Source organism: Melanotaenia boesemani, chromosome 9, assembly GCF_017639745.1.
Source record: "Melanotaenia boesemani isolate fMelBoe1 chromosome 9, fMelBoe1.pri, whole genome shotgun sequence".
NCBI classification, from domain to species: Eukaryota; Metazoa; Chordata; class Actinopteri; order Atheriniformes; family Melanotaeniidae; genus Melanotaenia; species Melanotaenia boesemani.
Window position 1 is genome coordinate 21,655,682 of NC_055690.1, and position 13,300 is coordinate 21,668,981.

At 38.8% G+C, this 13,300-nt stretch overlaps 1 protein-coding gene across 23 annotated transcripts in view; it reads right to left on the minus strand.

Moving 5' to 3' along the window:
- Positions 1–1,054: 1,054 nt before the first annotated feature.
- Positions 1,055–13,300, minus strand: part of mcamb (melanoma cell adhesion molecule b) — a 42,296-nt gene continuing 30,050 nt past the window's right edge. The window contains exons 11-20 of one of the 23 annotated variants that reach the window (XM_041994157.1): positions 12,536–12,660; positions 11,479–11,629; positions 11,212–11,259; positions 7,398–7,445; positions 5,931–5,978; positions 4,869–4,916; positions 3,881–3,913; positions 3,374–3,497; positions 2,716–2,827; positions 1,055–2,608 (exon numbers count right to left, since the gene is read on the minus strand). In XM_041994157.1, coding sequence (XP_041850091.1) covers positions 2,606–2,608; positions 2,716–2,827; positions 3,374–3,497; positions 3,881–3,913; positions 4,869–4,916; positions 5,931–5,978; positions 7,398–7,445; positions 11,212–11,259; positions 11,479–11,629; positions 12,536–12,660 — 740 coding nt within the window. In that variant the 3' untranslated portion in view covers positions 1,055–2,605. Of the gene's footprint in view, positions 2,609–2,715; positions 2,828–3,373; positions 3,498–3,880; positions 4,825–4,868; positions 5,780–5,930; positions 5,979–7,246; positions 7,446–9,189; positions 9,285–11,211; positions 11,260–11,478; positions 11,630–12,535; positions 12,661–13,300 lie in introns of those variants that run through there. The other 22 variants (XM_041994156.1, XM_041994160.1, XM_041994159.1 and 19 more) reach the window with 22 other exon arrangements.

A 13,300-nucleotide genomic window follows, 5' to 3' on the forward strand; every position in this document is an offset into this window, starting at 1 on the left:
GACAGCAACAGCGTGTCCTCCTATACGGCCTGATTTAGTTTGAACTGCAGACAGATTTAGTTCATCAATGCTATTTTTCTTCTGTAGGTTGGAGTGTATTTTCTTACATATTGCTTTATAATGGATTCAGTTATTGCATTAAAAACCAAAATATGGTTAGACTGACCTGCCAGTAGATCAAATGACCATCATATAAAACACTTATAACCTATTAAGCCGGTCTTGTGTTTGTAAAAGGGCCTGCTTAAAGCTGGATGTTCATTCACGCCTGCAGGCGTAAACCTGAATAAATAAATAGAAATTCTTCAGTTAACTAAAAGCTGGATCAGTTATTTACAACCCTGAGGTAAACTATGTATTTTCTTACAAGTCTACTGAAAATTTAACATTAGTCATTTTATTTGAATTTCAAGATTAATTGCACTTTTGTTTTTCACCATGTTTGCCTGGGGACAGTTAACCTGCTGTGTATTGCTTCAGTCCATCCATTTTTTATCCCAATGGAGCGTCATGGGGAGCTGGAGTCTATCCCAACGGCCATTAAGGTAAGAGGCAGGGTATGCCCTGGACAGGTTGCTAGTCCACAGATCAACGCACAGAAATGCATAACCATTCTCACTCCTAGGGAGAATTTAGAAACACCATCTAACCTAACAAGTACTTTTTTTGGAGTACCCAGAGAGAACCCATGCATGCACTGGTAAAATGTGCAAAAGGGCCTCAGCCATGGTTTAAACCAGATGCCTACTTGCTGTGCGCTACCAAACAGCCCCTTGATTCACAAATATAATTTATTCAGAGGCCACCTTAATATTTTTTCTTTATTCTGAAATTTTTCTTCCAGCCAGCAGCTGTGTAAGGAAACTTTACAAATGTGTTAATTAAATACTGACCCATAAATTCAGGGAGAAACAGTTCATACACTAATCTGGCATCCATATGAATTGTACCTACTTTGTTCTCTAAAGGGGAACCCTGAATGTGTGACTAAGCTGCACAGAGCAGTTTGTACACCGTTTACATCCATCACGCTGTTACTAATAACACATTCTCGTTTCAATCATTTAACTTTATTTGGTATAATTTTCAAAAACTAAAAACAATTTTGTTGGTAAATTGGTTTAAATGTCATCAATGATATTAATTACAATATATTTTAAAGTTTCAAAGCTTTAAAAGGCATTTAAAACATCCCAAAACATTTAACAGTGGTAGTCATTAAAAACAGAAGGTAGGAAGGTACAATGGTGTGATTGTCTTTGTACTTTGCACGTGGAGTCACAGTCATTCCCCCCTCCGCAGTAGTCGTGGACTATGGTTACCGGCATAAACACATGTTTTATAACAAATGGATTTCACTTTAGTCTGAGGGGGATTCTGTGTCTCTCTGGGACGTAACAGATTATTTCAAGTTTCAGTCAACACATATATTCATTCATTCAATCGTGAAACAGAAACATACGTATTTGCCTTGTAACCAGGGCAACTTCATGCCGTGATTCTGCTCTACCTTCATGATTCCTTTTAAAAAGGTGTAAGAAAAGCCATACAGTTCATTAACATACAATCACATAAAAGAAAATAGTTCTCATATTAGAGAAACACTGCATGAATAACCACAAAGAAATCAGTGCACTTATAAGCAGAAAAGTACAAAAAAAAGTTTTTCCACAGCTTTAAACGTCACATCTGAAATGTCATAAACTTTGTGACTTCTGTCGACACTGGAAGTAAAACTCGGAGTATATATACTAGACGGTACAGATCTGTCACCAGTCTCAAACAACATCAGTACTCTACACACACGTGTGTAAAGGATGATGTTGGATGGAGATGGTGAGAAAAAGAAATATGAATGATATGTGATTAAATTACCTGCAGCCTTTTATTTGTAAAAAAGGCAAAGATGTGGTGAACCAGTGAGGTGGCTGTAGAGGTGAGGCTGCTCGAGCCCCCAACTTTCAGTGTGGAGACCGAAAACAGAAGAAGCGCAGGAAAAAAAATAAAAATAAAACCAACACATCAGCCTAAACTCCCCTTTTTCTCTCTAGAAGAGCACCAAAGCATAACAAACACTATCTAGTCATTTATTTATTCATTTTTCTCTTCTACTGTGTTATTTTAAATAACGAAATATATACATAGATTATAATATGTACACTTATGGAGCTGCATCAGGCTGCTTTTCAGTGATTGCTTTGCCTGAGGTGATGCTAAATCGTGTATAAAAACAGTCCCTGGTCAGCTTTGTGCTCTAATCATTGTTCTGGCAATCAGCAGTACAGAAGGCTTACAGTTCAGTCAAAGGTTTGTCCTTGGCTTTAAGGAGGAAAATGCATCAGCAGTTATGAAGCAGAGCTCCCAAAATACTTCTTATTAAAGCTTTTGAGGGTGTAAAGGGCTGTGAGCAAAAGATGCAGCTTGGAGTGTCAGTAGTCCATCATGAAATAAACTGACAGATGTTTTCATGACATATATGGAGAGAGTAGCTGCGGTGAAAGCTTGAAGGCATCCGGGTTTAAGCCTGAGAGGAAAGAACAGGAGCTGCAGCTGGTGTGTCTGCAGTCACCTCCTCACTTCAGAACGTGCAGGTAATCACTAGCTTTTACTGCAGAGGAAACACACACATAAAAACAAAGATGGGGGGTGTATATGCAGGAATAAAGTATGTTTGCTTCAGTACTGAGCCTGTTTTATTCAAGATTAAATATCTACCTGGTCATTCGGTGGCTGTTTTTCACCATTGACCCCAAGTAGAATGGCTTCTTCTGTGTTGTCGCTCTTCATCTCAACCACAATGTTGTCTTTGCTGGACTTCTCTCTGGTGCTTTAATAAGATGGGAAAAAAAATCAGTGATAGACACTTTCTAATAATGACAAGAGCAGGTGACCAATGATCAGTGTACCTACACACCATAATGACACATAAGTGAATGTTTTGTTTTTTGTTGTTTTTTTTTTTTCTTAGCTTTCATTTGCATTTGTTTGTTTGGGTTTAGGCCACAACGATACTTGTTTTGATTTAGGAAAGACCATAGTTTGGGTTGAAAAGCCCCGCTCAATGTTTATTTAAAACCAATCTTCTTTTCTCAAAACTAAATGCAACTGAAAAATTCAAAAAATAAAATCAACTAAAATTAAATAAAAATCTAAAAAGAATCAGTTGAACCGCATTCTCTGCAGTGAAAGTCCCTTATTTTAACACACACCGACTCAGGTCTCCCTGATCCACCCACATTTATTTCTTATTATCTTAGAAAATGTATCCTGGCAAAGCCTTTTTTTTAAATCTGCTGCTAAATCAGATTCATGGGGCAAAATATTTCAGATCAGACTTAGAAAAAGGGCCACTGGATTTTTTTTCAGTACTTACAGGTCTTGTTTCCCAGCTCGGCCGCAGATCTTGCCCTTTTTGTAGAGAAAATAGAGCACACTTCCCAGGATGGCCAGAAGTAGAACGCAAACAATGAGGACTGCAATGATAAAGCCATTGCTCTCTGGAGGAGAAAAAGCACAAAAAACACAGGGTCACTCACAGCCTTTGGATTTTGAATTGGAAGCAGGACGCAGAAGAATCCCATACAGGCGTGGGTGTGATAGCATTTTCTAAAGAGTGTAGCACTAGCACCATTCAGGTGGCCTAAACCTGGCAACTTAAGAAAGAACAAGCTGATCAGGACTGCAGGAGGTGAGGTGTGCTTCTACAAGAAACAGCATGAAACATGCATAGCAGCAGGTGAAGATGATGAACAATTCAATCACATTTTGTTCAACAAGGAGAGGTGTCTGCTGAATGCGAGCGAGGGAGGTGCACGGAGTAGAAGTGGAAAGAAAGCGCTTTGCCTTTAGGAGAGAATCTGTAACCGCATCACATACAAACCTTTTTTGATTGTCTTTGGTGGGCTAGCAGTTGCTGCTTTGACAGAAAAATGAAATGAACATGATTATCAGTGGGTGTCTTTGTGTATTAAATAATTCATTAAAGCAGACCTCACACACACACACACACACACACAGCACAGACCTTCGGCACAGGCCTGCATAAATGTTTAATTTAAAAGGATCTTATCTGTGTTTTGAAACTAAACATCTACTCTGATAGGTAACTGGTCAGTGGCACGGCAGCCATTTCCCAGAGTAGCCCTGTTTAATCTCATTTCACAAGAGAAACATAAACCCAGAACAGTTTCCCTCTGAGGGACTGGAAATTTCCTGGCATGGCATACAAAGAAAAAGAACAGGCAGAGACAGAAAAACACAAGGCAGCATCATGTAACTAGAGTCAGGAGACTTGCTTTGAGTGCATTTAGGCCATTGGGGCCTACTAGTCACACTCTTGTGTATGTGTATACTGTACTTAGCTGCACATCATATTGCTACTCAACTCACAAGTCAGTGTTATGACTTTTGCTGAACCTAAACAAACAATTTTTTATCCGCTTTATCACCTTTTTAGAAGCCTCTAAGGTTATAAACTTTACATTTTGACATGATTTGTAAGCATAATAATTTATCTGATAGTCATAAGTTCACACGAGTTGAAAAAAGTTTAAAAATTATTTAATGAGCAGAAAAAACAGCTGCATTAACAAATTAAACAATAAAACACCTTACAGCAAGAATAGACCACAGTAATGAAAATCATTTAAAGCCATAACTGCCTTGTAGGAACCACATCAAACCAGTGCCACCACTGCTCTAATGACCTAACAGTCATGCCCCCACAGTAACTACTGCAGATGGTTTCTAGTTTTTCTGCTCTCCTTCTTACTGCCTGGCTCAGAACAACAACACAGATTAAATGAAATCTTTAAGCTCCCTCACCTACCTCACACATTGAATATGACTCCAGATGTGACTTATCTTACCTGTGGTACTGTAATTAGTAGTGATGACAGCTGTGGTGGTGTTTATGACTGAAAACAGGTAGAAAGCACAAAACGGAGGACAGTCCACATTATAACACAGAAGAGAGGTAGGAGTTCACATTAAAGGTACAGTGTGTGAGAATTACTGACATCCAGTGGTAAAGATGAGTATAGTTGTGAATGGATGGTGGCTGTCACTGCTCAAAATTAATCTAAATAGACACATATTTTCATCTGGGAGAGGATCCAGTGGCCTCAGGTCCAGCAATGACTGCACTTCAGGTAACTACTTGAAAATAGTGTGCATGTACACTTTCTTCTTCTGTGTGCCTTTTAAGGTGTCACTAATCCCAAATGGTGCTCCAGCACCTATCAAACAAAGTTGGTACTGCAGCCTTAAAGCTCAGATGGTTCTCACTTCACACAGAGTTGTTTGTCCATTTAGAGACACCGTAGTAAAAATGGAGGTATAAATATGGCAGCTGCCATGTATGTGGACCCATGGCAAGTAGATAGAAATGGCTCTTTTTAAGTGAATAAAAACAACAGTTATTTTAGTAAAGTGATTAGTTACCAGCAAAAAAAAAACATTTTTAATGATTTATAAAATTTTTCTGTCATTAACCTTTGGTTTTGTTACACACTGCCTCTTTAACAGCCAGACAGCTTCACAGCATCACAACATACAGTGAAGCGCTCAGAATTTCAGACAACACATTATAACACATCACACAAGTACAAAAACTTTTATTATTCTGGAATTTGATTAGCAGAAAAAAAGAGCTGCAAAAAAACAAATTAAACAATAAAACACCTTGCAGCCAGAATAGACCACAGTAACGAAAACTGTTTAAAGCCGTAACTGCCTTGTAGGAACCACATCAAACCAGTGCCACCACTGCTCTAATGACCTAACAGTCATGCCACCACAGTAACTACTGCAGATGGTTTCTAGTTTTTCTGCGCTCCTTCTTACTGCCTGGCTCAGAACAACAACACAGAGTAAATGAAGTCTTTAAGCTCCCTCACATTGAATAGGACTCCAGATGTGACTTATCTTACCTGTGGTACTGTAATTAGTAGTGATGTCAGCTGTGGTGGTGTTTGTGACTGAAAACAGGTAGAAGGCACAAAAGGGAGGACAGTCCACATTATAACACAGAAGAGAGGTAGGAGTTCACATTAAAGGTACAGTGTGTAAGAATTACTGTCATCCAGTGGTAAAAACGGGCACAGTTGTGAATGGATGGTGGCTGTCACTGGTCAAAATTAATACACACTGCCCCTTTAACAGCCAGACAGCTTCACAGTATCACAACATACAGTGAAGCATCCAGAATTTCAGACAACACATTACAACACATCACAGAGATGCTCTACTCACAAATCAGACCACAGATTTTTGCAGAAGCTCATTTATCTTATCTGCTTTAACTGTTCACTTTTAAGAAGCCTTGTCTTCGGATATATATTTTATGTTCGACACAATTTGTTAACACTATAACTTATCTGATATTTAAAGTCCACACATAAGTACAAAAGGTATTTAATGGGATTTAATGAGCAGAAAAAACAGCTGCAACAAACAAATTAAACAATAAAACACCTTGCAGCAAGAATAGGCCACAGTAATGAAAACTGTTTAAAGCCATAACTACCTTGTAGGAACCACATCGAACCCAGTGATGTGCGGTGGGGTTCATGGCTGGTGAGGCACTGACTTCTCTGGAGTCAGATTTATAATTGTAAGAAGTGAAAAGAGCATCCTATTTTAATATTCTTCCAACGGCATGCAACTGCTGGTAATGCTTCATATCCCATCAGCATTCCTCTTTCAATTACACTCACACCGTGTTGGTGTGAGTGTGCACCCTTAAGGTGAGGCAGAGTACTGCCTACCTTCCTCATCTGCTGACTTTTCTCTACACTTTATTGTACGATAAACAAGAATAATTCTCTCACAAATACATTAAGGACATTACACAGGCTGTAGAGAGTCATGGTGTATAACAAATTTTTCTATAAAGTTCATATTGTCGATAAGTTAAGGAGGAGAAACGAGCATGTGTCATGCAACCCAGTTTGTTTTGGGTCGCGCGGTCAGAGGAGAGGCACAGCTCGCCACTGCCTCTCCCAGGGTTTCTGCACTGTATGTGATCGGAAAATGCTCAAATTCTGCAAATCTTACTCAATAGACATCAAAAACGTGTAGAGTTATACTGAAAATGCATTTTTAACACAGATCAGTGGAAAGAATTCATATTTATTTATGTGCTTTTTTTTATTTTATTTTAATCATGACAGGTGAGGCACTGCCTCACATGCCTCTCCTGACCACACGTCACTGATCAAACCACTGCCACCACTGCTCTAATGACCTAACAGTCATGCCACCACAGTAACTACTGCAGATGGTTTCTAGTTTTTCTGCTCTCCTTCTTACTGCCTGGCTCAGAACAACAACACAGAGTAAATGAAGTCTTTAAGCTCCCTCACATTGAATAGGACTCCAGATGTGACTTATCTTACCTGTGGTACTGTAATTAGTAGTGATGTCAGCTGTGGTGGTGTTTGTGACTGAAACAGGTAGAAGGCACAAAAGGGAGGACGGTCCACATTATAACACAGAAGAGAGGGAGGAGTTCACATTAAAGGTACAGTGTGTAAGAATTACTGTCATCCAGTGGTAAAGACGGGCACAGTTGTGAATGGATGGTGGCTGTCACTGGTCAAAATTAATACACACTGCCCCTTTAACAGCCAGACAGCTTCACAGCATCACAACATACAGTGAAGCGTCCAGAATTTCAGACAACAGATTATAACACATCAAAGAGAGAGATGCTCTACTCACAAATCAGACCACAGATTTTTGCAGAAGCTAATTTATATTATCTGCTTTAACTGTTCACTTTTAAGAAGCCTTCTCTTCAGCTATATACTTTATGTTTGACATTATTTGTTAACACTATAACTTATCTGATATTTAAAGTCCACATATAAGTACAAAAGATTTTATTATTCTGGGATTTAATTAACAGGAAAAAAAGAGCCGCAACAAACAAATTAAACAATAAAACACCTTGCAGCAAGAATAAACCACACACTCTTAGCCCAGATTTAATTTGAACATAAACTTTTTAGTATTAATTATAACTTTATGTTTCATATAAAAAGTGTTGCATTACTAAAACAAACAAGTTATTTCTAATAATTTTCTATATCGTGCAGTGTAATAATTATGATTAGCAAAGAAAACAGAACATGTTACATTTCTGTCAGAGGGGGTGGGCAACTTTCCAAACTCAACATATCTGGACCACAAAGGCTCATGGGAAATGCAGATTCAGCATTTAACCTTTTTTTAATAGCTGTGCTGTAAATTTGAGTTCTGTGCTTTAATTTCTGTGCTATGTCTACAATTAGATAATGTTAAAAAGATCTGCCCTGTTTGAATTTTAAAGTTGGTACCATGAATGAAAAGGACAGTACAGGAAATGAAACCTACGTATTCTTTATATATTGCATCAAAGATAAAGAGGTGATTAGGTCTGCACAATAAATCTCATGAAAAATCTCGATCTCGATTCACACATACACGTTATCTCATTTCTATACACAGCGATTCTAAAGCATTTTATGTCAGGAGCTGCATCACCAACAAACGCTCCTAATTTCCTCCCGGATTTTTTAAAGCGACCCCAAACGCAGCATTGTCATTGCCTCCTCCCTCAACCAATGGTAAAGCGCCATTACAACACGTGATTCAGTGGAGGAAGCCCACTTGCAATTGAGTATTAAGTCTGTGGTAAGGAGGTTTAAATGTATAGCGACGAAAACCCAAGTGGTAGTAGCGAGAGTCTCCCCCTCACCTGAACCAAACTCGTACCCATAAAAAGGCTCACATTCGGCAGTTCAATGCATGTATAGAATAGAACTTTACTGTCAATGCAACATAAAGTGATGTACATAATGAAAACAAATTATGCAAATTAGAAACAAAATTTAAAAGCATTCACACATCAAAAAATAGAACAAAAGAAAGGCCCAATCGCACACAAACTCACACATACAAAGCACATGTACATTCCCCTCACCCGCCCAGACCCCAATCTGTACAAGCACGAAATCCCATCATAAATAATGGCCTCTGAAAAAATTATAATAAAATGAAAACATCTGGCTTGATGCTGCTGTGAGGAAACAACATCTTGGGGATCCAGTCACACCAGCCCACCCATGACCACAGAAGTTGCCACCACAGGAACCATGCTGGTCAGGGCAGGGTCCACACCACAGCCACAAGTCTGCAGCCCAGGACCCCCAGCCACCCAGACAAGGGTAGTCACCATGGCAACAATCACGCAGATAGTGCAGGCAAAGCTACCAGTGTGACAGATCCCCAAGAGGAAAACACTGGAGTTAAAAAGTAAAAACAATAACGGTAAAACAATAAAATAGAAAGCCATAAAAATAGGTGGTAAAAATAATAGAAGAATTTTTGGTTAAATAAGCGAAAATCAAAACAAAATAAAATTCAGCTAAACTAAAAAGAAAGGTCTTGAGCCTTTCTTTTTAAAAACATCAACAGTCTCTGCAGCCCTGAGGTTCTTTGGCAGGCTGTTCCACAGTCGAGGCTCGTAGTGGTGGAACAAGGCCTCACCATAAGTCTTGGTTCTGACTTTGTGAACAACCAAGAGGACGGTGTAAGAACTGTAAGAACCTTAAAATCAATCCTGAAATGCATAGGGAACCAAAGCAGTGATTTTAAAACTGGAGTAATGCGTTCCCGCCCTCTGGTCATCGTCAGAACACGTGCTGCTGAGTTCTGGAGTAATTGCAAGTTAGAGATAGACTTTTTGGGAAGACCAGAGAGCAGGGCATTACGGTAATCTAATCTACTAGAAATAAAAGCATCAGCACCTCTGTGCTGGCGAGAGAGAAAAGGGCGGACTCTGGCGATGTTTTTAAGATGATAAAATCCTGTCTTTGTGACATTTGTAATGTGTGGAATAAAATCCAGCTCAGAATCCCAAAGGACACACAGATTTCTCACACACGGAAAATATTTAAAGTTTTATAATTTTGATAAAATGATCTCTCTCTTGTCTTCAGGACCGATAATTAAAACTTCAGTTTTGTCCTGATTGAGCTGTAGGAAGTTCTCTGCCATCTATGACTACATGTCTAAAATACAGTTTAAAAGAGTGTTAACTGGCTCCAGATCTTCAGGAGACACAGCGATGTAAAGTTGTGTATCATCAGCATTGTTGTGGAAGTCAATGCCATGTCTTCTGATGACATCCCCAAGAGGCAACATGTACAAATTAAAAATAAGTGGGCCTAGAATTGATCTTTGGGGAACCCCACATTGGATTTTATGGATCTTTGAGAAGCATGTATCCATACTTACATAAAATTGTCAATCTGTGAGATAGGAGTAAAACCATTTAAGAACAGAACCTGAAAGGCCCACCAGACTTCTAAGTCTGTCTAATAAAATCTGGAGATCTACTGTATCAAAGGCAGCGCTTAGGTCCAGTAGAACCAGAACTGAAAGTTTCTGTGTGTCAAAATTACACCTGAGGTCATTAACAATCTTTAAAAGGGCCGTCTCAGTACTGTGGTTCTTCCTAAAACCAGACTGATATTTTTTCCAAAATATTGTTTATATCCAAGAAGTAATTTAACTGAATAAAAAACTAAAAAAAAATTATGATTTTACTTAAAATGGGTAGGTTGGATACAGATTGGTAATTATTAAAAACAGTTAGATCTAAATTCTTCAGAAGGAGAGTAATTCACAATATTTGAAAGATCATACTCATAAAAACCATCTAATGTTTTTAAAAGTGATGTGGGACTTGGATCTAAAAAGCAGGTTGTTGGATTTAGTGAGAAAACTCGACCAAGCATCTTTACATCAACCAGGACAAAATTCTCCAGTGTTTTCTCAGGTAAAAGCAGAGGTTCAGATCTGTTAAAATCTACAATATGTTGGGATAAATATGTTTGAGTAAAGTCGCCCATGTTGATATAACTTGACATGTTTAGTTTCAGCATTTATAAAAACTAGAATGGTTTAAGGCAACAGGTTTCCATGCGAATTTCTAGTAAAATCAACTAATCTGGGATTAGGGTGCAGTAATGAAAACTGTTTAAAGCCATAACTGCCTTGTAGGAACCACATCAAACCAGTGCCACCACTGCTCTAATGACCTAACAGTTATGCCCCCACAGTAACTACTGCAGATGGTTTCTAGTTTTCCTGCTCTCCTTCTTACTGCCTGGCTTAGAACAACAACGCAGTAAATGAAGTCTATCAGCTTGAGATGTGACTTACCTGTGACACTGGAAATAGTAGTGATGGCAGGTGTGGTGGTTTGTATGACTAAACACAGGTAGAGAACATAAAAGGGAGGACGGTCCACATTACAGTTCACATTAACAGACAGATAGCTTCACAGTGTCACAACACCACACAGAATCCAGAATCACAGGCAATCCATTACGACATATTATAGAAAGTTTGGGAGAAATGGGAGAGGGAGAACAGATGAGAGTACATATAAACACAAACTGGTCAAACACAAAAGCAGCACAAACTCACTGGTTTTGGCCTTGATGTTAAACGTCCTCATGTCGGTGCCATGCTCGTTGGAGGCATTGCAGACAGCAGTGGCATTAGAAGTGACGTCAACCATGACCACACTCTTGGTACCATAATCAGTTGTCGTCATATGATTATCTGAGTCGGGGACCTGTCTCACACACACACACACACACACACACACGCAGTTAAATGCAGAGAAGAGCGCCTCCAACAGAACACGGGTCAGATTTGAAGAGTTGAGGGCTACCCCAACAGATCCAGTCTCAGAGTAAGAAAGGTACATTACCAGCTGGAGAAGCAGCTAAACTCTGAGGACAAGGATTATTTTAATATATTAAAAAAAAAAAAACTAAATAAAATGTTTATTGATCTGAATCATGTGAGCAAACTACTGCCTGTCTATATGGACTTATATGTAAGCCCAAATACCTGATGAAAGTCAGACAAATTGAAATGTATAAATAAAGTTTTAGTGCTTCACAAGATAATGTGAGAAAGACAACGTGAGTGAGTGACTGCCCTCTGAAAGATGCAGGGGTAACAACATTTAGGTTAGTGGTAAAAGTCAAAACAGCATCTTACTATATTCTATCCTCATAGATGCCAGTACCCAAAGTTTCCTGGTAGAATGCTGAAGCCACCCATTGGCTCGTGAGTTTTTGCTGATTCCATCAGGGTGCAGGTACATCCTACTAAGATGCAGGACTAACAGACACAAATACTCTTTTGTCCCTGCAGCCATTGCCCTGTTGAACAAGTAGCTCTACCCGTCTTTTTTTAAACATATCATAGTGCTTTTAGATATTTATTGTTGTTTGTGTGGTTGTGACTGATTGTTTTTACAGCTGGCTGTAGAAAAAATTACCCTCACAAGATAATTAAGATTCACTGAACCTTGAACTTTGAAGTTAACTTCACCCGTTAATGGTTTCAACAGTGTGGCTAACCAGTGCTACTGAAGAAAATTAATCTTGTAAGCAAATAAATTAAATAACTGTGCAGGTCTGTCAAAGCTGTAGCAAAGCAAAGAACAAAAGACTTCTTTCTGCCATACCATCCCATCAGACACGATCCAGGTGATTGTGGGAGCAGGGTAGCCTCTGACATCACAGACTAATTCAACAGTCTTATCAAACGTCTCTATCACAGTTAAAGGCGTCTCCATGATCTCTGGTTGACCTGCAGAGAGTTCAACAAAAAATATAGTCCTGACTTATAACAACTGAGGCTATTTTGGAGATGTATGTTATAAATAATAGTCATTTAAAACATGTTAAAACACTGAGAACTATGTAGTGCCAACAGTTTTTCACCAATTTTCTGTTCAAATTTTTTTGAGTGGGTCTAAAATCTAAAATCAACTCAAAACAGACCCCACTCCTAATGCAGTAGCATGTTTTCAGCCAGACCTGCTACAGTGTATTGAACAAGTAGCTAGCTCAATGATCACCCTGATCATTGAAATCATCTTTCCTGGATGCCAGAATTTGTAGAGCTTCGGGAGCCTGGTTAAATTGGTGAGGAAAAATGAGAAAAACTAACTAAATGTGTGCACTAAATGTGTAGAAGGTGCAGTACTCCATCTCAGAAAATCAGATTTATGCATGGTGGAGTGAGGCAACAAGTTAACGATCTTGTACTGCTGTTATTACAGATTATATGCACATATGCTTACTGGAGTTACACAGCATAGATTCATTTTGCAATGAGCCAACACTGAACAGAGGATGTTCAAGGGCTGTGAACTTACTAAGTGGGCCAGAGTTAAAGAAAACATTGATAGTGCATTTCCCTCTGATATCCCTCTTCAGTTTTAGCC